At 43.2% G+C, this 26,556-nt stretch overlaps 2 protein-coding genes across 2 annotated transcripts in view; both read left to right on the top strand.

The window, feature by feature from the left end:
* Dars1 (aspartyl-tRNA synthetase 1) overlaps positions 1–672 on the top strand; it is a 52,998-nt gene extending 52,326 nt beyond the window's left edge. The window contains exon 16 of the mRNA XM_021648615.2: positions 38–672. Coding sequence (XP_021504290.1) covers positions 38–129 — 92 coding nt within the window. The 3' untranslated portion in view covers positions 130–672. The remainder of the gene's footprint in view (positions 1–37) is intronic.
* A 7,258-nt stretch (positions 673–7,930) lies between these two features.
* Mcm6 (minichromosome maintenance complex component 6) overlaps positions 7,931–26,556 on the top strand; it is a 29,752-nt gene continuing 11,126 nt past the window's right edge. The window contains exons 1-9 of the mRNA XM_021648625.2: positions 7,931–8,174; positions 12,502–12,648; positions 14,534–14,644; positions 16,719–16,968; positions 20,358–20,523; positions 20,752–20,897; positions 21,302–21,452; positions 22,810–22,951; positions 25,995–26,136. Of these exons, the coding sequence (XP_021504300.1) occupies positions 8,068–8,174; positions 12,502–12,648; positions 14,534–14,644; positions 16,719–16,968; positions 20,358–20,523; positions 20,752–20,897; positions 21,302–21,452; positions 22,810–22,951; positions 25,995–26,136 (1,362 nt within the window). The 5' untranslated portion in view covers positions 7,931–8,067. The remainder of the gene's footprint in view (positions 8,175–12,501; positions 12,649–14,533; positions 14,645–16,718; positions 16,969–20,357; positions 20,524–20,751; positions 20,898–21,301; positions 21,453–22,809; positions 22,952–25,994; positions 26,137–26,556) is intronic.

The following is a 26,556-nucleotide window of genomic DNA, read 5'->3' as shown; positions in this document are numbered from 1 at the left end:
TTCAGGGAGGGATTAACTGTCATTTTCTTGTCCACAGGATTGGAAAGGGTGACGATGCTGTTCTTGGGGTTGCATAATGTCCGTCAGACCTCAATGTTTCCTCGTGACCCCAAACGACTCACACCTTAAAGCCACACTTTTTATTCTCTCCGGTGACTTGCTGCTGATCAGGTTGTACCTGAGGTACTTAAGGGACGCAGCAGAACAAATGTCTTACTGAAGTGCCACAATTATTTTTAAGTCGTTAATTGCAAATTAACTAAGGAAAAGCGTTTTAGAGCTTCAGATGTGCTTCAGCAGGGGATGCTTGAACGCTTTAATGAGGAATTTCTAGAGTTGAAGTCAGTTTCTCTCTATAGGAAACGTTAAAGAGAATGTAAACAGCTTAAGTCTGTATAATTTTTTATATATACTATGGTGGCCACGGTACTAATAGCCTAAATTTTCAATATTTTAACTTTTAACTCTTGACATGGAGGAAAATAATGGAGAAATTACCAAGACTTTAGCGTATATAACGTTGGAATGTCGCAGAAATTAGAGTATGAGTTCTTCAAAGTTACCTTCAGAAATCATGTGAAGCAGCTGAGAACACTGGCTAGAAACAGCACCACTGAAACATTGTTACAAGTTTTGAGGCTGAACTTCAATAAAAATGTAAAGCTAATGATAGTTTTGTGTGACGTTTTGGAAATCTGCTTTCTAACTGGTTGTTGGCATAAATACGTTGCTTTATGAATATTAGACATGGAAAGTGGCGCAGAGCCGAGAGGCGTGGAAGCATGTGTGCAGTTCAGCACTGTGGCCTGAGGCTCAGCAGCTGAAGGCCGCCCTGTCTCAGAAGAGCCTGCAGCAACATGCGTATGTGCATGGCTTAGTATATGTCGGCGCCGTTGAGAGCTCACAAAGAAGCCTTGGCGGACAGTACAAACTGGTCTGCAGTGGGCACTGCACACTTGGGCACAGCTGACGCAGAACAGCCAGGTGGTGGGGCAGGGGCTGCGGGTCAGCAGGAGATGGGCTCACCCTGTCTGTGCTACTTTCTCTAACGGCCCAGTGACTTGTCTGCCAACAGCAGGAGTTGATGCTCTGCTATACTGGAGCACCGTCCTTGGAGACAAACATCCACCTGGAGAGGAGCCGCCCTGTACTGCAACCTAGACACAACACATAGGCAGTTAGTTACACGTTCTCTCCTGCCTGAAAAGCTTGTTCTAGAGACGGTATCCGAGGGCTGATAAGCTTGATACGCCAGCATGGAATCCTGTGTTACAGTTTAGGCTTTTTCCACTTGACCACAAAGCAAAGACATGATACCTTGAGATCTACAGCTCAGGAGCTGACTTGGAGCTAAACTCCTCTAGGTGCTTTGTTGATCTTGACCAAGAGTAAAGCCAAAGCTTTAGGCCCTCCAAGCCAGCAGCTTGGCTACTCTGACTGGAATACAGACAAATATTTAATCCCAGGAGGCAGAGGCAAGCAGACCATTGAGTTCAAGGCCAGCCTGGTATAGAGAAAGTTTCTGGTAAAGGAAAGTTTCCAGGTGAGGTGACACACACCTTTAATCCCAACACCTAGTAGACAGGCCTGCACATGTGAGCTCTGTTCAGTCAGTTGAGGCAGTGAGTTGAGAGGCAGTGGACTGGAGTGGAGTCTGTGGCAGTTCAATTTGTGGCTTCTAAAGAGAACAGGCTAGACACGGAGGAGACAGAACCAGCAAGAGACTGAGAAGGAGCCAGATTAGAACAGATTGATACAATTATCTTGAGGCCAACCACAGTTCAGTCAGCTGCCGAGAGAGAAGCCAGATGGAATCAGTCAGCATGGAGAGAAGTTCGAGCCAGAACAGCTGAGTTAAATCCGCCAGCGAGAGCTCGGAAAGAACTAGGAAGGGTGAATTTATTCAGCAGTAAGTCCCAGAGGCTGAAAACATTCTAGGCCTGGGGTAGATTGTACAGAGGCTAGAGGCTTCCAGGACTAGGCCTAGGTTAGCAGATGGAGGCCGTAAGCCTCCGAGACAATTACCTCAGGTGACTCAAAGTTACTTTAATATCCCTTCATCTCCACCTCTGAGAGACCTGTGCTAAGAGACCTTGTAAAGGGAGAAAGGGGAATCTATGCATGTGCGTGCACAGGTGTGTGGGCACATGTTCATATGGTTGCATGAGTGAATGGAGGTGTGTGTGCATGTATGTGTGCTTGGGGGACAACTTTCGGTGCTGCTTTTGTTCTGAGACAGGGTTGTTACTGAACCTAGAGCTTACAAAACTGACTAACCAGTGAGAGCCAGGGATCTGCCTGCTTGCCTCCCTGTTGCCTCCCCATTTATGGCGCCAAGAAACTGCCAGAGCATTTTGCCCAGGATCTCCTTGTGTGCTGGTCTGCCTCACTCCCGAGCACTGTGCCATTTCACAGAGCACTTTCTCTGGCTTTCGACTTCTGCCCTCAACATTGCAATGTGTCATTAAAGGCAGGACTCTTTCCCTCCAGTGTGGTCTCTGACAGCTCTCTCCCAGCTTAGCTGCCTTCTAACAGTCCAGTTAGCATACTGCACCCACCACCCAGAATCTGTACCCAGCCTGCAACTCGGAGGCCATGTTGCATACCAGAATAGTTATGAATGTGGCCCAACACATTTGTAGATGATATCATAATAGAAACAAAAAAGCTAGAACACTTCTGCTTTATTGAAAGAGTAATAATACGGCTTTTGAAGCTTGGTCATAGTACCATCTTGAAGATACTGTTGTGTGAGGAGGGCACCATATACCTTCGTAAGCAATTTAAGATATATAGCCACCGTTACGTAGACTGCAGGGGTCCAGGATACAGAAGTGGAAGGAGGGTATTTGGTTTTTGTTTGTTTGTTTTTGTTTTTATGTCTTACTGGTCTTTGCTTGTATATTACGGTTTCCGATTTTGTGGGATTGGGACCCCCCATTTCGAGACTAGTTTTCTCCATGTAGCCTTGGCTGTCCTGGACTCACTTTTGTAGCCCAGGCTGGCTTCAAACTCAACAGATACCTGCTTGCCTTTGCATCTCCAAGTGCTGGGATTACAGACCACCATGCCCAACTCAATGATTTTTTAAATATAATTTTTTATTTATTACAATTGATTCACTTTGTATTCTAGCTGTAGCCCCATCGTCACCCCCTCCCAACTTCCCCCGCCCGCCCTCCCTCATCTCCCGTGCCCCTTCCCCAGTCCACTGATAGTGGAGGTCCTCCTCCTTCCATCTGACCCTAGCCTATCAGGTCATCAGGGTTATCTTTCATAGTCTTTCTCTGTGGCCTGGTCAGGCTGCTCCCCCGTTGGGGGTCAGGGGTGATCAAAGAGCCAGCCACTGAGTTCTTGTATCTTGGAGTATCAGTCTCAGAAAAGACCTCTAGGCCCAGGTTTTTTGGTTTTGTTGTTCTCCTTGTGGAGCTCCAGACCCTTCAAAGTCTTTCTGTCTCACCCTTCTTTCGTAAGATTCCCTGCACTCTGCCCAAAGTTTGGCTATGAGTCTCAGCATCTGCTTTAATACCCTGCGGGGTAGAGTCTTTCAGAGGTCCTCTTGTGGTAGGCTCTTCTATTGTCTTATTTTCACCTTCTTCAGATGTCTGTCCCATTTGCCTTTTTGAATGAAGATTGAGCATCTTACCCAGGGTCCTCCTCCTTTCCTAGCTTTTTAGGTGTACAGATTTTAGTATGATTTTCCCATATTATATGTCTAATATCCGCTTCTAAGTGAATATATACCATGTGTGTCTTTCTTTTTCTGGGATACCTCACTCAGGATGATATATTCTAGTTTGAACCATTTGCCTTTAAATTGAGGGACATCTGGGTTGTTTCCAGATTCTATTACGAATAAAGCTGCTATGAACATAGTTGACCAGATGTCCTTGTATGCTTGAGCATCTTTTGAAGGGCTAATATCCAGAATATATAAAGAACTCAAGAAGTTAAAAAGCAACAAATCAAGTAATCCAATTAGAAAATTGGGTACAGAGCTAAACAGAGTTCTCAATAGAGAAATATTGAATGGCAGAGAAACACTTAAAGAAATGCTCATCGTCCTTAGTCATTTGGGAAATGCAAATCAAAACGACCCTGAGATTCCACCTTACACCCATCAGAATGGCTAAGATAAAAAACTCAAGTGACATCACATGCTGGAGAGGTTGTGGAGAAAGGGGAACCCTTCTCCACTGCTGGTGGGAATGTAAACTTGTACAACCATTTGGAAATCAATTTGGTGCTTTCTCAGACAATTAGGAATAGTGCTACCTCAAGATCCAGCTATACCACTCCTAGGTATATATCCAAAGATTAAAAAAAAAAAAAAGTAATGGTATCATTGTTATCCTGTTATTCACCTCTCTAGCATTCCCCTTTACCCATGATACTTTTTTGTTTTAACTCTTGTGGTCTCTGAAGTTAACCCAAGTTATATAATCACACAAATGAGAGAGAACATAGAGAAATAGGAAAACAAGGTGGAAATAAACACTAAGAATGTTTGGGAAAGTCCTAGGAATATTACTATTTATTATTTACCTAAAATTATATAAAGTCTATGTAAATGCATCAGTATGTATGCAGATATGTAGTTTAAATGACATCATGCTACTAGGCGTCAGAGTGGTTTCCCCAAGAGCCATAGACTATATAAACAAACCCCAGTACCAGGCATGAGAAAACTGCCTTTGGAGTTTTTGGTTGAGTGCAAGAGACTCAAAACAATATAGGCTATCACTGTTCCCCTTGTGGCCGCCCAGAGGTTGGCAATAAGGCCCTATTGCTAAAGACCGTTCAGACAAATACTTGAAGGATCTGAGCTGGATCTGACATGAAAGCTGCCTCCCTGGAGACTAGCTTTCATAGAACCAGAAGGTGCTATGCAAGCCGACAAGGGAGGGAAGCAGCCAGTATTCCTATGCTGCTGTGTGCTTTTGGATCACAATCATGACCAGCACAGGAAGATACCCCTATAAGTGCAGTAGTGGCAGTCAGAGTTTATCAGTAACAGCTGTAAATTGGACATTAAGTCCAGTTCAACAAGACGGAAATCATGGCTGGTCCTGGAAACCCAGAGAATGACCTGTGACTAGCGAAGCGTGGATCTTGGAAGAGAGCCTGCCAGCACCACTTGGGAGCCAGTGCAGTTCCTAGCTGTACTCTAAGTACAGATGGGTAGGCTCGTTAATTGCTTTTCTGTCTTGGCAGTTTGCGTCCCATGAGACTTGCAGGTCTGTTCTAGCTTGGTTTTCTCAAGGCCTGTGTCTAAGGTGTGTAGTGCCCTTAGCAATAGGGTTTTACTTTCAAGGTCTGGGGGCAACCAAGGACAATATTTTGGGAGGAGTCTTTTGAATTCCCTTGACCAACAACTCAAAGATAATATTTTCATGCCTAGGATTAGAATTTTTTATTACTCTATAGCTTTTGGAGGGAGCATTATTACCCCAAGTAGAGTAACATCATAAAAATTTCATTTCCAGCAGTGGTAGCACATGCCTTTAATCCCAGCACTGGGAAGGTAGAGGTTGTGAGTTCAAGGCCAGCCAGGTTTACAGAGTGAGTTCCAGGTCAGCCAAGGCTACACAGAGAAACCCTGTCTCAAAAAGACAAAATATATATATATATATATTTTTTTAATATGTATACACATCATAAATTTTCAGTCATCCTTAGTGCCCTTTATCCCTCCTCCCTCTTCCTCTGCCTTGCCTTCCCTCCCCCTCCCAAAGTAAAGACCCTCCTAATTTTAACTGCCTTCCTTTTTGTAGGATTTGCGATCTGCTTTCCTTTCTTGAGCTCTTCCTAGAACCTCCATTGTTCTTTTTTACTTTATTGGTTTCTGTTGTTATTTCTAATTTTATACAACTTGACGACTACTAGAACCAACTAAAACCCAAGCATCTGGGCACACCTATGAAGGATTTTCTTTCTTTCTTCCCCCCTTCCTTCCCCCCTTCCTTCCTTCCTTCCTTCCCCCCTTCCTTCCCTCCTTCCTTCCTTCCTTCCTTCCCTCCTTCCTTCCCTCCTTCCTTCCCCCCTTCCTTCCTTCCCTCCCTCCCTCCCTCCCTCCCTCCCTCCCTCCCTCCCTCCCTCCCTCCCTTCCTTCCTTCCTTCCCTCACACAGGATTTCTCTGTATAGTCTTAGCTGTCTTGGAATCACTTTGTAGAGTAGGCTGGCACAGGGACCTGCCCGCCTCTGTCTCCCTGAGTGCTGGGACTACAGGCATGAGCCACCTTGACCACTGAAGGATTTTCTTAATTGGATCCTGTGAGGTGAGAAGACTCACCCTAAAGATAGATCATTTGTAGTCAGAAGACCCACCCTAAACGCAAAGCAGTGGTGGCAAAAACCATTAACCGCAGCACTTAGGAGGCAGAGACAGGTGGATGGTTCCAGAACAGCTAGAGCTGCTCAGAGAAACCCATCTCAGAAACTTGAATAGGAAGGCCCACCTGAAGTCTGGGCCACACCTGCTGGTGACCGCTTACATGAAACAACACAGAAGGAAGCCTTTCATTTTTGAGCCTTGTCCTCACTCTTGCTGGCAAGTTCACCTATGCTGCTGCTGAGGTATTGCTTGATGGTATTAGGACATGTTTCTTAAGGATTCCGGCATATAATGAAGACCAGCTGAGACATGGCCAGTGGGCTGAACAACTCTCTAATTCTTGGCCTTTTGTTGAAAGACAGCCACTTTTGAACTAGCCAGACCACAGTCTGTATGCTACTCTTAATAAAGTGTGCGTGTGTGTTTCTATTTATCAGTTTTTTTCCTTTAGAAAACTTCAATATACTCACACAGTAAAGTCTACATTTGGAATTGGTGAAGGACTGGGGGATTCAAGGCTTCAAGTCTTTAAACATCTTTCACTGGATAATACTTTCAATTGCAGATCCCTATAGTATATACCGTAATAGTATTAAAATATTTAATTTTATCTACCCTGCCTAGCATTAATTTTTAACATTCTGTAAGTCTCAAAAAAGTGATTGGTTGCTCTTTATTTATTTTGGTCCAGGTTTTACCGTGCCCTGGATGCCTAGAAAAAAAGTATTGGTGAAACATAGCTTCAAATTATCAGCACTTAGGTATCAAAGCCAAGGAATGACTGTCGCTGTGGCTCATTTAATAGTAAGGCAGCCCTTGTTTAGCACTGAGGAAGCTCTGGGTTCAGTCCCAGGACCGCATGAACCCAGAGTCCAAGGCCAACCTAGGCTACGTGAGGTAGTCTCAGTAAAAATCAGTAATGTCAAATGTTTGACGATCTTCCCCTGTCAGCGCGGTCTGCAAACCATGCCACCTCCGTCAGCAGAAGGCGTGGAGCCGGAGCTCCCAGGCAGCTGCCTGGCGTGCGGAGGCCACCGCGGCAGTCCTCGCCCTGACCTTAGGGGCCTCCCCGTGGTTTGTTTACGGCCTACTTCCTTCAGCCTGACCGCTCAGAGTGACTGTTCCCTTTCCTGGGGCCTTATTCTGTCTCCCCACAGGGAAACGATCTGAAAACATAAAAGCCGGAAAAAGCTGTAAGCATGTTATTCGTTTGGGGCGTTCTTTACACTCTGAAGTTATTTTCTCACGTTGATTACATACAGTCTGGAAAAGAGTGAGAGAAGGAGGGAGAAGAGAGGAAAGGGAGAGAAAGACAGAGGGAAAAAGAAAGAAAGAAGAAAAGAAAGGAAAAAGAGGTGGGGGGAGTGAGAAATCCATCATTACGTAGATCCAAACAACCTTTTAGCTCCAGAAGCCAAAATAACTTGGGGAGGGAGAGCCCTTACATTGCGCAAGCGCAAAAGCCTCTCGGCGTCCGCATTTGGCGCGAAATTCGCGTGTGATGGGCGGGGCTCTGGACGGAGCCGCCATTGATTGGACAGGTTTGGCGCGAAGTAGCCCAGCTTCTGCTTCGTGATTGGCTGGGGTGAGAACGAGGGGCGGGGCGGAGGCGCGCGCGAAGCGGCAGCGCGGAAGGAGCAACGCGTGGAAGCTGCGGCTGCCTGGGCCCGCCTCAGCTGCGGCGTCTCCTCAGCGGTGGTCTTTCGTCGGCGGTTCGTCCCCCAGCGCCGCCATGGACCTCGCAGCGGCCGCGGATCCCGGCGCCGGAAGCCAGCACCCGGAGGTGCGCGACGAGGTAGCCGAGAAATGCCAGAAGCTGTTCCTAGACTTCCTGGAAGAGTGAGTGGCCTCCCGGGGCGGGCGGGCCGGGAGGTCGAGCGCGCTCGGGGAGGCGTGGGGCTGGGCCGGGTCTGGCTCCTCAGCCTCGGCGAGCCCTTTCCCCGCAGTGCTCCCTGGCGCCATGCTTTGCGTCTCTATCCGTGCTCTCCTGAGACAGGGTCTCCTCCACCTCGCTGGGTAGCCAAAGATGATTTTGAACTTGTGATCCTGGTGAGGCCAGGGTTGGAGGGGAACCCGTTACCTGCTGGGGGGCCGTGCGCGCTGAGCCCGGCCCCGGGAGCTCGCGGAGCTCGCAGTGCTGCAAGCGTGGCCCCCCCAAGTTGCTCTAGCAGGAACGCGTGACTGGATAACTGGCCAGTGGGCCGAGTTCTGCCCCTGTCTAACATCTGTCTGCCCCCCTCTCCCTTTCCTGCCATCCTTTAGGGTCCTGCCCTTACAGCGCCCACCCCTCGGCCTATGTCACCTAGCAGCACGCTAGAGCGCTCCTTACTCGCACCTTGACTTGGCTTATAAAATTTTTTTATGTTTTAAGATTATGTCAGTGTGTAACCAAAACTTCCTGTTTTGATCTTTTGGGAGTGTGCAAAAAGCATCTTGAAGTGAATCCAACTTGTACAAACACCCCACCCCTATGGTCCCTGTTGGAAACTCAGCTCCACCTATTAAACAGTTAAACCCTTTCCTAGCCTCCTGACAACTGCCATGAGTGCGTGTGCCTAATTTTGCTAGACAGTGCAGCTTATTGTAGGCAGTCTTCTTTTTAAGGCGGAGTAAAATTACTGGCATGTCTGTACCTACATATTGCTCATCTCCTCATCTTTGGCTGTTTAGATACTACTACTTTACAAAATTGTGCTGTACTTAAAAATGTAGGCCTGGCAGTGGTAGCACACACCTTTAATCCGGTGCTCGGAGGGCGGAGGCCTGAGATCTCCGAGGTCGAGTCCAGTGGGCTACAGAGCAAGTTCCAGGGCAGCTTGAGCTGCACGGAGAAACCCTGTGTTGTAAAACCAAAGGGGGTGGGATTCTGTTTTCCTACTTTTGGCAGTCAGTACAACTGTTCATCTTTCACAACCCAACTCACGACTCCTTTTGAAAGTCTGTAAACCAGCAGTTCTCAACCTGTGGGTCATGACCCCCTGGGTGCATATCATGTTTACATCACAGTTCATAACAGTAGCAAAATTGCAGTCATGAAATAGCACTGAAATAGTTTTATGGTTGGGGTCACCACAGCATGAGGCACTAAAGGGTCTCAGCACTGGGAAGGTTGGGAACTGTGCTATAAACCTTCCGAGGAAATGGGCAATCGCTGTGTCTTCCCTGTGACGCAGAAGGCCTGCTGTTTCCAGGTGCTTTCCCTTGTTAGCTATGGCAGGCTCTAGCCACCCTACCACTTCACAAAGGTCTTTTGGAAGGGTTCGTTTCAGCAGGTAATAAAAGGGCCTTTACTTGGTGCTTAAGTGCTGGAGCTAAGCATAAACAAGACTTCCTTGTTAAAAAAATCAACTCCCGGGGCTGGAGAGGTGGCTCAGAGGTTAAGAGCACTGGCTGCTCTCCCAGAGGTCCTGAGATCAATTCCCAGCAACCACATGGTGGCTCACAACCATCTATAATGAGATCTGGTGCCCTCTTCTGATGTGGAGGCATAGATAATCAACTCTCACTGGTTGTAGTATGGCACGACTTTAATCCCAGCACTTGGAAGGCAGAGGCAGACAGGTGTGAGTTTGAGGCCAGCTGGTCTACGTAGTGGGTTCCTGGACAGCCAGGAATGTTACACAGACACCATCTCACCATGCCCCCTTCCCACCTAAAAAAGTCAGCTTCATTTCACATAGGCAGCTTTGCTTTTGCTTACAGAACAAAGTCTAAATTTTCTTTTTTATTATTATTATTATTACTGAGACTGGGTTTCCCTTTGTAGTCCTTGAACTCAGAGATTTGCTTGCCTTCACCTCCTTAGCACTGGGGCTGAAGATGTGCTCCGCCACCACCCAGCTGTGTAAACATTTTCTATTACAGTCTCATTCTCCAAAACCACCTCAGTCACCATAGGCCTTTCACCATCTGGCTTGCTTTTGTTGCTTCCTTGTTTCCTTAATGTGTGGAAGGAACCTAGGGCCTTCATACATGCTAGACAAGTATTCTACTGAGCTGTATTCCCAGCATTCACCCCTTTGTTTATTTGACAGTCTTACTGTGTTGCCATGGCTGTCTGGACTTCACAGAAGTCATTCTGTGTGCTGGGATTAAAGGAGTGCACCCTGCTCTCTGGGCCCTTGTTTGTTTGTTTTGTTTTTTGTTTTTCAAGACAGGGTTTTTCTGTGTAGCCTTGCTGTCTTGGACTCACTTTGTAGACCAGGCTGGCCTCAAACAGAGATCTGCCTGCCTCTGCCTTCTCAAATGCTGAGATTTATAGGTATGTGCCACTGTACCTGGCTCTTATTTGACTTCTTCATTTTTAGAGAAGGTCCTTGAACTTCCAGCTTTCCACCTTTAGACTTCCTGGTAACTAGGATTACAGGTCTGCAACACTAAGCCCAGCCACTTGTTTTTCATAAATTTAACTTACTAAATGACTTTCAAGGAAGAATTCCAGTGCCACCTTCTACATACATGAATCTTTATTATAGCTGTTCCTGTAAGCAAAGCTGACTTATATTTCTGACACTTTTCAATAGAAACATTATTTATTGTTTATGTGTCCTGTCTCCTAAGAATGCCAGCCCCAGGATAGGAACAACACTGCCCTTTCTGTACCTTTAGATATCAGATGTAATGCTTTATACTTGGGTACTTCTGAAATAAATATTTTAGAAGAAGCTGAGAATGTTATAGTTAGAAGAGGAGCTAATTTTGCCAAAAATTTTTTTACTTCATTTCTATGTGGAGTGTTGTTTTGCTTGTTTTTTGTTTTGTTTTGTTTGTTTTTGGGTTTTTGGTAGAATTGGAAATTAGCATGCTAGGCAAGCACTATAGCAATGAACTACATACCCACCCTCTTTATTCTGCTTATTAAGTTTTGACTAATGGAAATTTAATATTTGGACTTTAACTGTTTTTTAACTTTCTGATCTTAATTACATATAACAGTTAAAAACCCCGTTGATTAAAAAATGTTTGATCATTCAGGCAGGCAATAGTGGTACTCACCTTTAATCCCAGCACTTAGGAGGCAGAGACAGGTAAACTGTTTGGAACAGACCAAATTTCGGATAGCCAGGGCTACACAAAGAAACCCTAATGGAGAAAGGGGGCGTTCAAATCCTAGTACCCACGTGGTAGCTGACAACTATCTATAACCTCAGAATCTGACATCCTCACATAGACACACATGCAGGCAAATCACTACTGCACATAAAATAAAAATTAAAATAAATACATAAAATGAAAGCACTGGCTGGGCTTGTGGAGGACTTGGGTTCTATTCCTAGCACTCACATGGTGACATGGTTTCAGAGGCTCCATTTCCTTCTTCTGACCTCTTCAGGCACCCAGTATACACATGGCACATATGTGTATAAGAAGGTAGAACACTCATGACATAAAATCTAAAATTTTACAAAAGAAAAGTGATAAATCGGTTAATTGAGGTGAGGGCTGGGGTTGGTGGCTCAGTGAGTACTGCCAAACCTGACGGTGTTGAGTCCCAAGGGCCCACATGGTGGAAGGAGGGTACTAACCTTCCACAAGGGTTTTTTGTTTGTTTTTATGTAGAGGCCAGAAAAAGTTGTCAGATCCCTAGAGCTAGAGTTAAGGTGGTCGTGAGCCTCCTGACATGAGTGTTAGGATCTGAACTCAGGTCTTCTGGAAGAGCACCAAATGCTCATTAACACCTGAGCCATGTCAGTCCCTACAAGTTGTTCTTTCACCTCCACGTGTGGACCAAAGTACACATACAAACATAAACAGATAACTGTTGAGCTGTGGTGGTATATACCTTTAATCTCAGAGTCAGGTGCAGACAAATCTGAACTCCAGGTCAGCCTGGGCTACACAGAGAAACTGTCTCGAAAAATCATAAATGAAGAAAGAGCATTAGAGTACAAAGACTGAATTTTTCAAATACTCTAAGCATTGTACAATTCATTTTAAAGGTATTTTCTCATTTACTTTTCAGCAATTTTATGAGATCAAGCAATGTCTCAATCTGTTTTAAGTTTAGAAAAGTAAGTAATTTGCCCCAGATCATGTAAATACCGGATGTGGGCCTCCCTGATCCTAAAGCCAATGTCCATTAAACAATGTACTAAGTTACCTAGTGTCCAGATTCCTTTTTTACTGCTTAGTTATTATGTTTAATGTGACTTGTATGTGTCTGCAGGTTCCAGGGTAGTGATGGAGAAATTAAATACTTGCAGTTTGCAGAGGAGCTAATTCGTCCTGAGAGAAACACGCTGGTTGTAAGTTTCGCAGACTTGGAACAATTTAACCAACAACTTTCTACCACCATTCAGGAAGAGTTCTATAGGTAAGAGTGTATTAAATTTTTTCTTTGAATAGACCTGAAGCCTGAGAAGCCAGCTTCTCACCCTGGATGTGTTCCCTAGAAGGAAGAAGGGCAGCTATCACAATGACTTCTTTCCAAGGAGAGAAAGGACAAGCTGGTCCTGTTAATGCTGGTCTGACTTTAAGTTGGGCCTTTGTGGAGCTTGGGTGTTCTTGTGTCAGGTGTTCTTAGCAAGGAGGAAGCTGCTCACTTTGTGTCTGGCATTTAGTTCTATTGCTTTTCGTTTTATTTGACCTTTACCTACCCACCTCAACCCTATTCTAGATACTAAGTCCTAAAAACATAGAAGAATAAAATCAAATTATCTGTGTGCTTTTAACTTGACTATTCCTTGGTTGCTACTCTTTGCAGGTGTGTTGAAGCAGGCTTTCAAAAGCCTCTTTTAAGTCTGCAGGTACAGAGTTTCATATAAGGATCTCACTGCAGTTTGGTGTCTTCCTGTGTATATATAGTTCTGGAGATAATATTGCAGATAAAGCATCCAACTCTTGATCTAATATATAATTTCAATATAAAATTCCTTGAAAACATGTCAATAGTTTAGGCGTGTAGCATTTTGTTTTGTCATGTTTTTAGACAGGGTCTCAGTATATGCCCTGGTTGGTCTTGAACCTGTTTTGTAGACTAGGCTGGCCTCAAACTGTCATTGCCTCCCTAGTACTGGGATTACAGGTGTGTACCACTACATCCAGCATAGCTTGAATATTTTAGGGGTAGAAATAACTTCACATCATTGTGTTTTTAACTATCTATGACAAATATGCATGACAAAACAACTTTGAGCCTGTCTGTGTTGATACACGCCTTTAATCCCAGCACTCTAAAGGAGGCAAAGGAAGGTGGATCTCTGTGAGTTTGAGGCCAGTCAGGTACAGGGTTCCAGAACAGCCAATGCTACATAGAGAAACCCTGTTTCAAACTGAGGCCCCGCCTCCTCCCCCCCCCCGCAAAAAAAAAAAGAAGAAGAAAAAGAAAAACTTTGTTCACAAATATTGATCTGCATTTTTTCTAAATAAATGTTTGTATAAATATGGATTTTTTTAAATAGTGATAAAAGAAGTAAAGACACAGATTAGGAGACATGGTCCTGTTTTCATACTGGATATGAAGCTAGGGCTCTGAATTTTTTAGTCATAGCTGACCAGAACAGTTGAAAGGGAACTAGGGGAGATAGCCCTATGGTTGAAAGTTCTTGCTGTACAAGCATTAGGATCAGAGTTCGATTCCCAGCACCCATATAAACTAGGCATGGTAGTTAACACCTAAAACCCGAAGGCTGGGGAGTAGAAAGAGGAATATCCTAGGTGCTTTCTGGCTAGCCAATCTAGCTAATCCGTGAGGTCCAGGTTCAGTGAGACATCGTGTGTTTTACCAAGAAAGATAAAGGAAGACATGTTGACCTTTGGTTTCACACGTGTGTTCATGAGTGCACATACCCATATACACAAAAAAATGGCTGGAGGAAAAAGCAGCTTTTATTGTAAAAGCAACAGAGGAAAACATATACTAGGATTTACCAAATTGGGTTCTGCTTTACTAGTTTGTATACCATCCAGAGAAAAGTAACGATATTGAAATAATGCTGCCAAGGTACAGATAGAATTATCTTGGACAGAAGAGTGTCCTATGGTAAGTACTAAATGACTCACAGCAACATATATTTAATAGAGCTCTTTGTCTTTAGTGATTGTTTGTGGTAAGATACGAGGTGATTAATAAAATGTCTCGCAGTTAAGTTCTAAAGCTTGATTGTGACCAGATGGAACACTGGTCTCAAAGTTGACAAACATGAGAAAGAAGGCAGGCTAGGTAAGACTAACCCTCACCGGTCCTACTTGTTTTTCAGAGTCTACCCTTACCTGTGTCGAGCCTTGAAGACCTTTGTCAAAGACCAAAAGGAGATCCCTTTTGCCAAGGATTTTTATGTTGCATTCCAAGACCTACCTACTAGACACAAGTAAGGAAGGAACCTGGGTGTGAAAGAATCCATCATATCAATACCACTTACTGGGCATTCAGGAAACTTGAGATTGCCCAACCATACAGATGCCTGTATATTGCACAAATCACTCTACCTTTGCTGGGTCTCAGTGTCCTCAGCTATGATGTCTTTTTGTCCTGAGTTTTCTACTTATGTCATAAAAAACAGGCTGGTTGCTGTAGAAATTTTTATACCTAATCATGATAAGTAAGTACTACTTACTTGTAGTAAGACTACTTAAACACTGATACTGTTAAAGCACCTCTTGTTTATTTGTTAATTTGTGTCTGTCTTTAATAGGTAAGGTCTTGCTGTGTTGTTTATGCTGGCTTCCATACTGAGTTCTGGTTGGCATTTTTGAAGTGTTTAAATCTATTAACCAGAAAGTTTAGTTGGGAGAAACTTTTCTGTGGAGATAGGCAAATGTCAGGTGAAGCATATACTCATTGTTGTATCTTAAGGCTCCTTTTAGGGAAACAGGATTTGCCAAGGGGAAAAAAATTTGAGAACTAAGAATAGTTCTCATGTTTCAGCCAATGAATGGCACATGCCTAATCTCAGCACTCAAGAAGCAAAGATATGTGGATGGATCTCTTGAGTGTTCAAAGCCAGCTGGTCCATAAATCACGTTCCAGGTCTGTCAGAGATAATGTAGTGAAATCCTGTTGAGAGAGGGGGGGAGATTATGACTTTAATGAATATAGAGTCACTCTATTTAGACCTGACTGGCCTTGAACTCACGATGATCACTTTTTACAGAAAGTGGCTGCTTTTGCCTTCCTAAGAACTGGGATTAGAGTCCTGGACCTCTGAGATGGTTCAGTGGATAAGAGCACTGCCTGCTCTTCCAGAGGACCAGGTTCAGTTTCCAGCACCACACAGCAGCTCATAACTATCTGTAACTCCAGTACCAGGGGATCCAATACCCTCACACAAACACATACATGCAGGCAAAATACCAATGCACATAATAAAAATAAAGAATTTTTTTTTAAAAAAGGCATGTACAACATGACACTCACCCCCCAGCTTTAAATACATAACTTTGAAACATCTTAACCATTAGAAAATAATTTAAAGGCTTTATTCATGTATGTGTTTGTGTATTAATGGTATGCACATAATGTACAGTGCTGGAAGTGGCCAGAAAAGGGTGCTGGATCCTCTGGGGTGAGTTTCATTTTATTGTGAACTGCCTAATATGGGTGCTAGGAGCTGAACTCGGATCCTGGAAGAGCAGCACATACTCATAACCCCTGAGTTCTCTAGTCCTGAAACAGTATTTTTCCCTGAGCCTGAGATGGTCCTCCGGTGAGGCTGACTAGCCAGTGAGCACAAGATTTGCTGGTTCAGTCCTTCAACAACACATTGGTTTCAGATGCATGTCCCAGCGTTTGTTTGTTTATTCTGGCATTTCTAGACAACTTATCTTTGTAGTCCTGGCCGTCCTGGAACTTGCTCTATTATAGAGCAGGTTGGCCTCAAACTCAAATACCTACCTATCTCTGCCTCCTGAGTCCTGGGGATTGAAGGTGTACTCCCCAACTCATTTTTAGTTTTATTGTGAATTTCTGTTACATAATTTACCAACGGGCATGTTGACCAAACCATTCTCTTAGGAGATTCCATGGAATAATTTGTTCTTTTAAAGCACGTTTATCATTAAACACTCCTAATAAAAACAAATTATGGACTGGAGAGGGGGCTGAGCATTAAGAATATGAGCTGCTATTTCCGGAGGACCTGAGTTTAATTTCTAGCACTATTATCAGGAGACTGACAACTACCTGTAACTAGTTCCAGGAGGAGTCACTGTCTCTGGTCTTTGAAAGCACATGCCTACACAGAGACACACTCATATATAATTAAAAGTAATTTAAGACAAAAAAAACTTAAAAAAGAAAATTTTCTAAGGTTTCCTACACTAAGAAGATGAGAAATGTGCTAGGGTGGTAGCTCAGTGAATAAGGACTTAGATTCAATCCCCGGATCTAAAGGGGAGAAAAAGATGGTAAGGCTGTCTGTTAATGTGACCCTTGTCTTCACACAGGATTCGTGAGCTCACTTCATCCAGGATTGGGCTGCTCACCCGAATCAGTGGGCAGGTGGTGCGCACTCACCCAGTTCACCCTGAGCTCGTGAGTGGAACGTTCCTGTGCTTAGACTGTCAAACTGTGATCAAGGACGTGGAGCAGCAGTTCAAATATACACAGCCAAATATCTGCCGAAACCCAGTGTGTGCAAACAGGAAGAGGTTCCTGCTAGATACTAATAAATCAAGATTTGTTGATTTTCAAAAGGTATTTTCTTCTGTTTAGATCAGATTCATTGCTAATTCATTTTTTGGTCCTAGTAATAACTTTTTTAAATGTCAGTTTTTAAGGAATTTATATAAATATTAGGGTTTTTTTCCTTCCCTTTTCACAAAGTTTATTTGCTGCATCATCAGCATATTTTATTCCTGAAGATGGTCTACTTTCTGTGAGGGGGAAGGACTACAGCTGCTTCAGAAGATGGAGAAATAACCAAAACCTGAATATTCACATACCCCTGGGGTCTTCACAAAGGGACTCCTATAACCCTATGTTTCAACTTGAATGTACAATAAGTGTCTCTCCCAAGAGGACCTTTGAAACCAAGGTTTAAAATTGACAAAGGCTAGGCTTGGTGGTGCACACCTTTAATCCCAGCACTTGGAGGTAGAGGTAGGTAGAGCTCTGAAGCCAGCATGGTCTACCTAGCAAAATTCAAGACAACCAGAGATACATAATAGGAAAAGAAAAACAAGTTACATCTTTTCTTTAATGGCTCATTGTCCATTGCAGGTTATCCTGTAACAGTTGTCTCCATAGTGTTAGCAGATTAGCAAGAATAACAGAGACTGTCCTAGAAGATGGAAATGTACCATAGGCTAGGAATGTACCTCAGTAGATAGAGTGCTGCCTTGGATTTTATCCCAGCACACAATAAAGGGGATGTGATGATCCCGGCACTTGGGAGGTAAAGGCAAAAAGATCAGAAATTCGAGGTCTTTCTTTGGTATGTAATTGGAGGCCATGCAGGGCTACTTGAGACCCTATCCAAAAACAAACAAACAAAATCCCCATGTTCCTCAAAGTGCTCACACTTGTTTGCTTTCCTGTGTGACACATTCATTGACCTTAATGTAGTTGTTCTTGTTGTCCTTAGAGATCAGTATTAAAATACTTTGGTGTGAAGTTTTTGGTTTTGTTTCAGAGGGGCTGGGGGCTCAAAGTAATTTCTGTGTGTATCCCTGGCTGTCCTGGAACTCCTGTAGACCACTGTAGAATTAAAGGCATATGTCATCATGCACTGCTGAGGTATAAAGTTTCTTGATGTTTATATTTATAGATACTGTAGTAAAGGATCACTAGGTGGGCAAGATGGCTTAGCAGATAAAGGTGTCTGCCACCAAACCTGACCTGAACTTGATCCTGGGGACCGAGATTGTAGAAGAGAAAAATGACTCCCATAAATTATCCATGCATGTGCACATACACACACAGAGAGAAAATAAATGAAAAAAAAAGTTGTAATCTGCTGTTGTAAGTAATGTTAATGTGTAGAGGTGTGAAAGTTTGTTGGAAGCTTTTTTTAAAAATTCTCTGAGAAGTTTAAGGAGGCTGTGACAAAGATCAAATATTTTGAAAACAGAAAATTGTTTTACTGTAAAAGATAAGGTTTTTTGGGTTTGATTTTTGTTGAGTCGGGTTCTCATATAGCCCAGGCAGGTCTTGAATTCAGTGTAGCCAAGGATGTCCTGCCTGCTTCTAGATACCAAATGTTGGTATTACAGGCCTGTATCAACACACCAAACTAAAAGTGAAGTTTTTAAAGTTTTTTGTTGTTGTTTGTTTTTGTTGTTGTTTTGTTTTTTTCTAGACAGATTTTCTCTGTGTAGCCTTGGCCAGCCTTTGTATACCAGGCTGGCCTTGAACTCACAGAGATCCACCTGCCTCTGCCTCCCCAAGTGCTGGGATGTATACGAGTGTTTGTATATATGTATGAGCACCACATGCATGCAGTGTCCACAGAGACCAGAAGAGGGTGTCAGGCTCTCTGTTCCTAAGAGGTTGTCCTAGTTAGGTTCTATTTGCTGTGATAAATGTGACCAAAAGCAACTTGGGGAGGAAAGCATTTATTTCCACTTAAAATTGTAGTCCTTCATAGAGGGAAGAAAAGGCAGGAACTGAGGTAGAGTTGCAATTAATAACAGTAGCAAAATGACAGTTATGAAATAGCAACAAAAGTAATTTTATGGTTACCAAAACATGATGAACTGTATTAATAGATCACAGCAGTAGGAAGGTTGAGAACTTCTGCCATCAAGGAATGTTGATTATTGGTTTTCAAGATTTGGTCAACCTGTTTCTATAACTTAAGACCACTTACCATGAGTGGCCCAACCCACTGTGGTTGGGGCTGTCCATATCAATCCTTAATCAAGAAAATGCCCCACAGGCTTGGCTACAGGCCAGCATGATAGAAGCATTTTTCCAGTTTAGGGACCCTCTTCCCAGATAGCTCTAGCTTATGTTTAGATGACAAAAAACTAACCAGGACACAGATGGTTACAAGCCTCCATATGGATACTTGAATCAAATTCTGGTCCTCTGAAAGAACAGTGTTCTTAACCCCTGAACCATATCTCCAGCCCTAATAGATTAATCTCTTAACCAGTTGAGCTATTTGACTAAAAGGAGTTTTAAGGCACAAAATTTTTATGTGCTTTGCCTACACATGTGTGCAAAGCAGACAATGATCTTAACTACTGAGCCGTGTTTCCAGCACCATAGATGGAATTGCTTAGCCAGTAGTTTGGGGGGCGTAAAGTTTTTTATACTTATTTTTATGAATATGGGTGTTTTGCTTGCATGAATGTGCACCATATGCATGCAGTGCCTACAGTGGCCAGGAAATAGCATTGAAGCCTCTGGGACTGCAGTTATTGATGGGATGGCCCTTCCTAGGAGTGCTGGGAATTAAACCCAAGTCCTCCTAACCACTGAGACATCTCTCCAGCCCCTGATTCAAACTTCTTAGGTCAATATTGGTATGTGTTGCCAGGCCTGGTAACACATGCCTGTAATCCCAGCACTTGGGGAGGTAGAGGCAGGAGGATCGCTGTGAGTTCAAGGCCAGCCTGGTCTACAAAGTGAGTCCAGGACAACCAAGGCTGCACAGAGAAACCCTGTCTTGGGAAAAACAAAAAGAAAGTGTGTGTGTGTGTGTGTGTGTGTGTGTGTGTGTGTGTGTTAAAAGTCTACAGGACAGGGCCTGTGGAGATAGTTTAGTAGATAACATATTTGTCAAACAAACATGAAAACCTGTATTTGATCCCTAACACCCACATAAAAAGCCAGATGTGGTGGCATATACTTGGAACTCTGTGCAGGGAAGGAAGAGAGAGCCAGATCCCTAAAGATGGTTGGTTAACCATCCTAGCCAAATTGGTGACTTCCAAGCCTGTGAGAGACCCTGCCTTAAGAAAGAAGGTGGATGGCTCCTAAGGAGTGACACCTGAGATAGGCCTCTGACCTCTCTCTGCACACACACAAAGAAAAGGTGTGCAAAGAGGCTGGGATATATGGGTATTTGTAGCAGTTGATTTCAGTTGTATAGCATGTAAAGGCATCTCTTAATGTTTTGCTGTTGGTCTTGGTTGTAGGTTCGGATTCAAGAAACTCAAGCAGAACTTCCAAGGGGAAGTATCCCCCGAAGTTTAGAGGTCATCCTAAGAGCTGAAGCTGTGGAGTCAGCCCAAGCTGGTGACAGATGTGACTTCACAGGGACACTGATTGTTGTGCCTGATGTCTCTAAACTTAGCACACCAGGTCAGTAGTTTGTTGCTCAGATGGTCACCTGCTCCTCGGTATATCTGGCTTCTCAAATCTGCCTTGAACCCTTTTGGCTACCAATCAGAGTGAAGCACAGAAGTATGGAAAATAAAAAACTGATTTTTCTATGAAAGGTGCTGTTTCAGCTTTGGCTTATTTGATATATTAGTTCCTGTTAGCACTGTTAGTATTTGAACTGTCAAACACTATCTTTTACTCTTACAGGAGCACGTGCAGAGACTAATTCCCGAGTCAGTGGGGTTGACGGATATGAGACAGAAGGCATTCGAGGGCTCCGGGCCCTTGGTGTCAGAGATCTGTCATACAGGCTGGTTTTCCTTGCCTGTTATGTTGCACCAACCAACCCCAGGGTAAGTCTTATTTTTACTTGTTTGTTTGTTTGCTGTGCTAGGAATTAGGGTCTTGTGCCTGCTCGGAAGGAATTAGGCTACATCCTCAACCCTAGTGGTGAAATTTACTGAGATGGCATAACTTGATAAAGCACTTTGCTAAGGCTCATTTTCATCTTCTTGTCAGTGATGAACTTTCTATCATAGCTCAGTGATATAAAACAGTAATAGCTTTTGTTTTCCTCTCTGGACAAATGACAAGCTCTGATATATTTTTATTAACTGCAGCCTTACTAGTTTAGGGACTATAGTCAATAAGTCGCCCATTTGAACTCCTACGCAATTTTATTACAGTGAAATTTCTTTCCCTTTACATTATCTTGACTATATAATGTTTTTCATTTTGTTTTTCTTCCACTTCTCAGTTTGGAGGGAAAGAACTCAGAGATGAGGAACAGACAGCTGAGAGCATTAAGAACCAAATGACAGTAAAGGAATGGGAGAAGGTGTTTGAAATGAGTCAGGACAAAAACCTGTACCACAATCTTTGTACTAGTCTCTTCCCCACTATACACGGTAAGAGCTCTGTTTGTAATGTCAACTTGGAATCAGTAGTAAACACTTCATGGATGGTGCTGGTTCAGGGATGTTCGTGAAAAGATTGCTGTTGGGGCTGAAGAAATGACTCAGAAGTTAAGTTTACTGGCTGCTCTTGCAGAGAACGTGGGTTTGATTCCTAGTGCCCACATGGTAGCTCACAACTATCTATAACCTCAGCTGTAGAGGATCCAGGGCCTTCTGGCTTCAAGGGTACTGGGCCTACATGTGATGCACTGACATATATGCAAATAAAATACCAACACAAGAAAGTTGATATGTCAGCAGAGGCTGTAGGCCACGGCTGGGTCTCATGCAGGGCCTCAGACAGCTTGCTGTAGTGCTGGTGGATAGGTGGAAGCTTGGATTCCTTACCATATGATATATCCAGTGACCAGGTCTCCACCACAAAGCAGCTCACAAGAACACAGGTGAGCAAATCAAGGAAGAGGGACAGTGCTCATATGCCCTAGTTTTAGCACTATAGGCCTTTAGTTTACATAGTTATTTGTTAAAATTCAAGTGATACTAGGCATAGTAATATATACCTATGTATTCTCTGCCCTTAGAGGGGAGGCTGACCCAGGCCAATGCATGTGAGTTTGAGTACAGCCTGGTCTCTATAAGAGTTGTTAATTCAAGTATACTCTGTTAAGTCTTTATAGACTAAAACTCAGCGTATCCTCAACACATTTTGTTTTAGAGGTCATAAGCTAGTTTTGTTATAGAGTGGATTTTTTATGTAGCCTTGGCTGACCACAAACTCTGTGGACCAGGCTGCTCTCAAATTAAGAACTCAGATCTGAATTGGGTGTGGTAGCACATACCTGTAATCCCAGTAACTCTGGGAGGCAGAGGCAGGCAGATCTCTGAGAATTTGAGGCCAGCCTGGTCTACAAAGTAAGTCCAAGATGGCCAAGGCTATACAGGAAAAAAATAAAATTCCCTTCGAACTTTAAGCTCTGCCCACCCCACCTTTGTCCTGCCCAGGTGTCAGCTTTTTATTGGTCAAACAGGAGTAATTTCTTAGACAAGATTTTCATAGGACAGGCATAAGTGAGAATGTGCTCCTCTACACAGGGGCCAGATTTGGCCAGGGGGTGGTGGGGAGAGGGAGGGGGCGCAGTAATTAGCATTAAAATACATAGCACCAGACCAGCCCCCATTGAGGTCACATTGAATGTCAGAGGACAATTTTGTAGAGTTAGTTCTTCTACCTTTACGTGGGTTCCCAGGATCAAACTCTGGTCTTCTGGAAGCAAGGACCTTTCCTTGTTGAACCATCTCACCATCCCTGTGAAAAAACGAATTTTTCATCTGGAGCTTTTCATTTCAGGCAATGATGAAGTAAAACGTGGTGTCTTACTGATGTTGTTTGGTGGTGTTCCTAAGACAACAGGGGAAGGGACCTCTCTTCGTGGGGATATAAATGTTTGCATTGTTGGTGATCCAAGTACAGCTAAGAGCCAGTTTCTCAAGTAAGTATCTGCCTGTGGCAGTGCAGTGGGAAAAGCAATGTGTGTGAGTACTTTAGGCCAACTATGCTAGAGAAAGCAGTCAGTGTCAGTGGCTGTTTTGTTTTTGTTTTTACATAGCATGTGTCACTGTACCCAATCTAGAACACTTGTTTTAAGTCTTAGAATTAAGCATTCCTCTAACTATATCATAGGTTGAATTTTGTTTTATCTTTGAAAAACTGAGGATTGAGCCCAGGGCCTTGTATATGTTACCTCTTGAGCTTTATCCTTATCCCTAAGCTGAATTTTAGATTTGAAAGTAATTTATGTTAAAAAGAATTCTTCCTTTCCCTTCTCTATGTCTCAAGCACAGTGGTACCTATTATGACAGCATTGTATTTCATATGTATGATTTTCTTAGACTTTTTATTACTGTTTCTACTTGTGCATGTGTGCACAACTCAGAAGACAATATACAGGAGTCAGTCTTCTTCTACGATATGGGTTTCAGGGGACTGAACTCATGTCATTAGGCTCGTCAGCAAGCACCTTTACCTATGTAGTCATCTTGCTGGCCCTTCTTAGATCTTTTATGCAGTGTTTTCTAGCATCTTTATTGCAATATGTCTTATGCATCATGAAATTGAGTTTTGCAGCTCGATGTTTATATTAGCAGGCAATAAGCCCACCACTGAACTAAGTTTAGGGTGTTACTGCTACTTGGAGGGAAACCCTGTGCTTGCTAATAGTCCCTCCTGCACCTGCACTATAGAAAGAACAATGTACTACAGTGCCCCGATCTGCATAGCTTTATTAATTGGCTCATGTGTGGTTAGAAATAACGTGACCTTACCGTGAGGCAGTGCAGGTATAGCCGTGTTGGAGCTTGCATCAGTATTTTGTTTCCTTCTCTGGCTAAATAGCATGCCACCACCACATGGTGTTAGGCAGCCTCCCATCACTGTGACTGATACCTCAGGGAGCAACTTAAGAGGAAGGATTTACTTTGACTCGCAGTTTCAGCCTCACAAGTTGCAGCCTGTGGTTACTTGGTTTGATTGTTTCTGGGGTTTTAAGGAGACAGAGTCATAGTGGAGAGTGAGGGAATAGAGCTCCTCACCTCTTAGCAGCCAGGAAGCAGAGGAAAACAGGAATGACCATGGATAAGCACCTTTCCAGGTACCCCCACAGAGACCAGTTTCTTCTGAATTCACAAATACACCCTTCCTTCATCTATTTCCCACTATTCCCAGCCGAGCCACATGATATGAATCCATCCATATATGCAATAATACACTCAGGGGTTCATCTGTTGGTCAGTTCACAGCACTGACACTCAAATCATTGGGAACCACCAGCTGCATTGGAGGGTTCACTCTGCATTTATTAATCAATGAACATTTAGGTTATTTCTGCCTTTACTTTTATCCTTAGTGCTTGAATTGTGGTTTATAGTTTTTTGTTTTTTGATGTTTTTGTTGTTGTTTATCTTTTTGTTATTTGTGGGAATGAGTGGTATTGGTGTTTGAGATAGGGTCTTACTTACTGTGTAGTCCAGGCTGGCCTCAAACTCAGCCTGCCCCTGCCTCCCAAGTGCTAGGATTAAAGGCGTGTGTCCATCACACTTGGCTGTCTTATTTTAGGGGGGAGGGAGAATGAATTATTTATTTTTCTGTTTTTTGATGTTTATGGGTATTTTGTATGAATGCCTGTGTACAAGTTCATGCAGTACCCATGGAAGCCAGAAGAAGGTTCTATATTCCCTAGAACTGGAGTTATAGACAGTTGTGAGCCACAGTGCAGTTTCTGGAAATCAAACTCAGGTCCTTTGCAAGAGCAGCCGGTGTTCTTAGCCTCGAGCAATCTGTCTGATCCCCTTTAACTTTTTGTTGTTGGTTTTGCTTTTTCAAGACAGGGGTGTTTAAGGTCATATGACATAATTTCTGGATTATTCTATTGCCTACCATGGTTTCTGTGTCCGGAGATGAGAGGCTTCAGAACTCAGGTCCTTTCTCCCAAAACAAAAATGTGAGCAATAATCTCACACTGTGAGCTAAGGACTGCTTTCTTTCCTTGGGAAGGTTTCTGTGTGGGCAGCTGCTTTACATAATTTCCCATTTTCTGCTTAATATATTTATTGTCCCTCATGGAACATACGTATGAGCAGGAGATAGACAACATTGTACTTTTATGTAAAAATGTGTTTTGTTTTAGCTATTCTTAGGTTTAGTTCAGTAACTCTAAGTACAGTCACATTTTGTAGTCACTACCACTCTGTCTCCAGAACAGCTTTGTTTTCCTGAACTGAACCATTATACCTATTAAGCCACAGTTCTCCACTCCCCTCTCGTATGACTCATAGCAAGCGCCATTTTACTTTGTGTAACTAATAACTTAAACGCTGCTGTTTTGTTCCCTGTGTCTAGTTTTCTTCACTTAGTGCAGTACATTGAAGATTGCTCAGGCTGCATGAGACTCTATTTTTAGACAGGTGCTACACTGTTTTCTACATAATGCATTGATGGACATTTTAGTTATTTCTACTCTTCCTGTTGGAATAGTGTTTTCTTTTTTCCTCTTGGTTTTTTGAGGCAGTGTCTCTGTATAGCTTTGGCTGTCTTGGAACTCACTCTGTAGACCAGGCTGGCCCCAAACTCCCAAGTGCTGGGATTAAAAGCATGTACCACCACTACCCGCCTTCCTTAAATTTTTTTTTTTTTTAGTGTTTATTTTTGAAAACTAGAAAAATGACTTAGTGAGTAAAAGTGCTTTACTTTCTACACAAACCTCATGGCTAAATAAAGTACAATCCCTCGAACTTGTGTAAAGGTGGCAGAATGGAACCACAAAGTTGATTTTTGACCTTCATTTACCACCTCCTCACACATGCACAAAGTAAAAATAAATGCTTTTTTTCAAGCTTATTTTTCTGTTTGGTATTTAATTTATCTGACAAGAATGCATTTGAATCGGGTTAAGAACGAGATAGAACTCCTGTCAGCTGATATTTCTGGAACTGGTGTATTGCTGTGTTATTGAATCTTTGTGTGGTGTTCTTCAACAGGCATGTGGATGAGTTCAGCCCCAGAGCTGTCTACACCAGCGGTAAAGCCTCCAGTGCTGCTGGCTTAACTGCAGCTGTGGTGAGGGATGAAGAGTCTCACGAATTTGTCATTGAGGCTGGAGCGTTGATGCTGGCTGATAACGTAAGGACATGTATGCTCTTGGATATCGGGAACCAGAGTACCCTTTCACCTACCAATAAAGATCTATCGTTTTTATTGAATTCATTAGTGTGTCATGGATACATAGCATATTACATATAAAATTGGCAAGGGTCAATTCCTTGTGGGTAAGCAAGCTTATTTCCCAGGCTAAAATAAATGACTAAAGCAGTCAGTCTGTTTTTGTGCTGGCCTGGCACTCAGAGGTTTGCCTGCTGCCGCCTTCCACATTTTTTTGATCAAAGGTGTGCACTATTACACCCAGCCCAAGGCTCTTGTCACTTCTAATATAGTGAATGTTGAGAAAAGTACATTGCATATTTGTTTTGCTCTTAGGTGTCGTTTGTTACTCTTCGTTTAAGTGAGCATGAGATTCCTTTTAGCTCTGTGTTCTATTGAACA

This window comes from Meriones unguiculatus, chromosome 18, assembly GCF_030254825.1.
Source record: "Meriones unguiculatus strain TT.TT164.6M chromosome 18, Bangor_MerUng_6.1, whole genome shotgun sequence".
Lineage (NCBI taxonomy): Eukaryota > Metazoa > Chordata > Mammalia > Rodentia > Muridae > Meriones > Meriones unguiculatus.
Note: the sequence above shows the minus strand (reverse complement) of the source record. Positions and strands in the feature narration are given on the sequence as shown.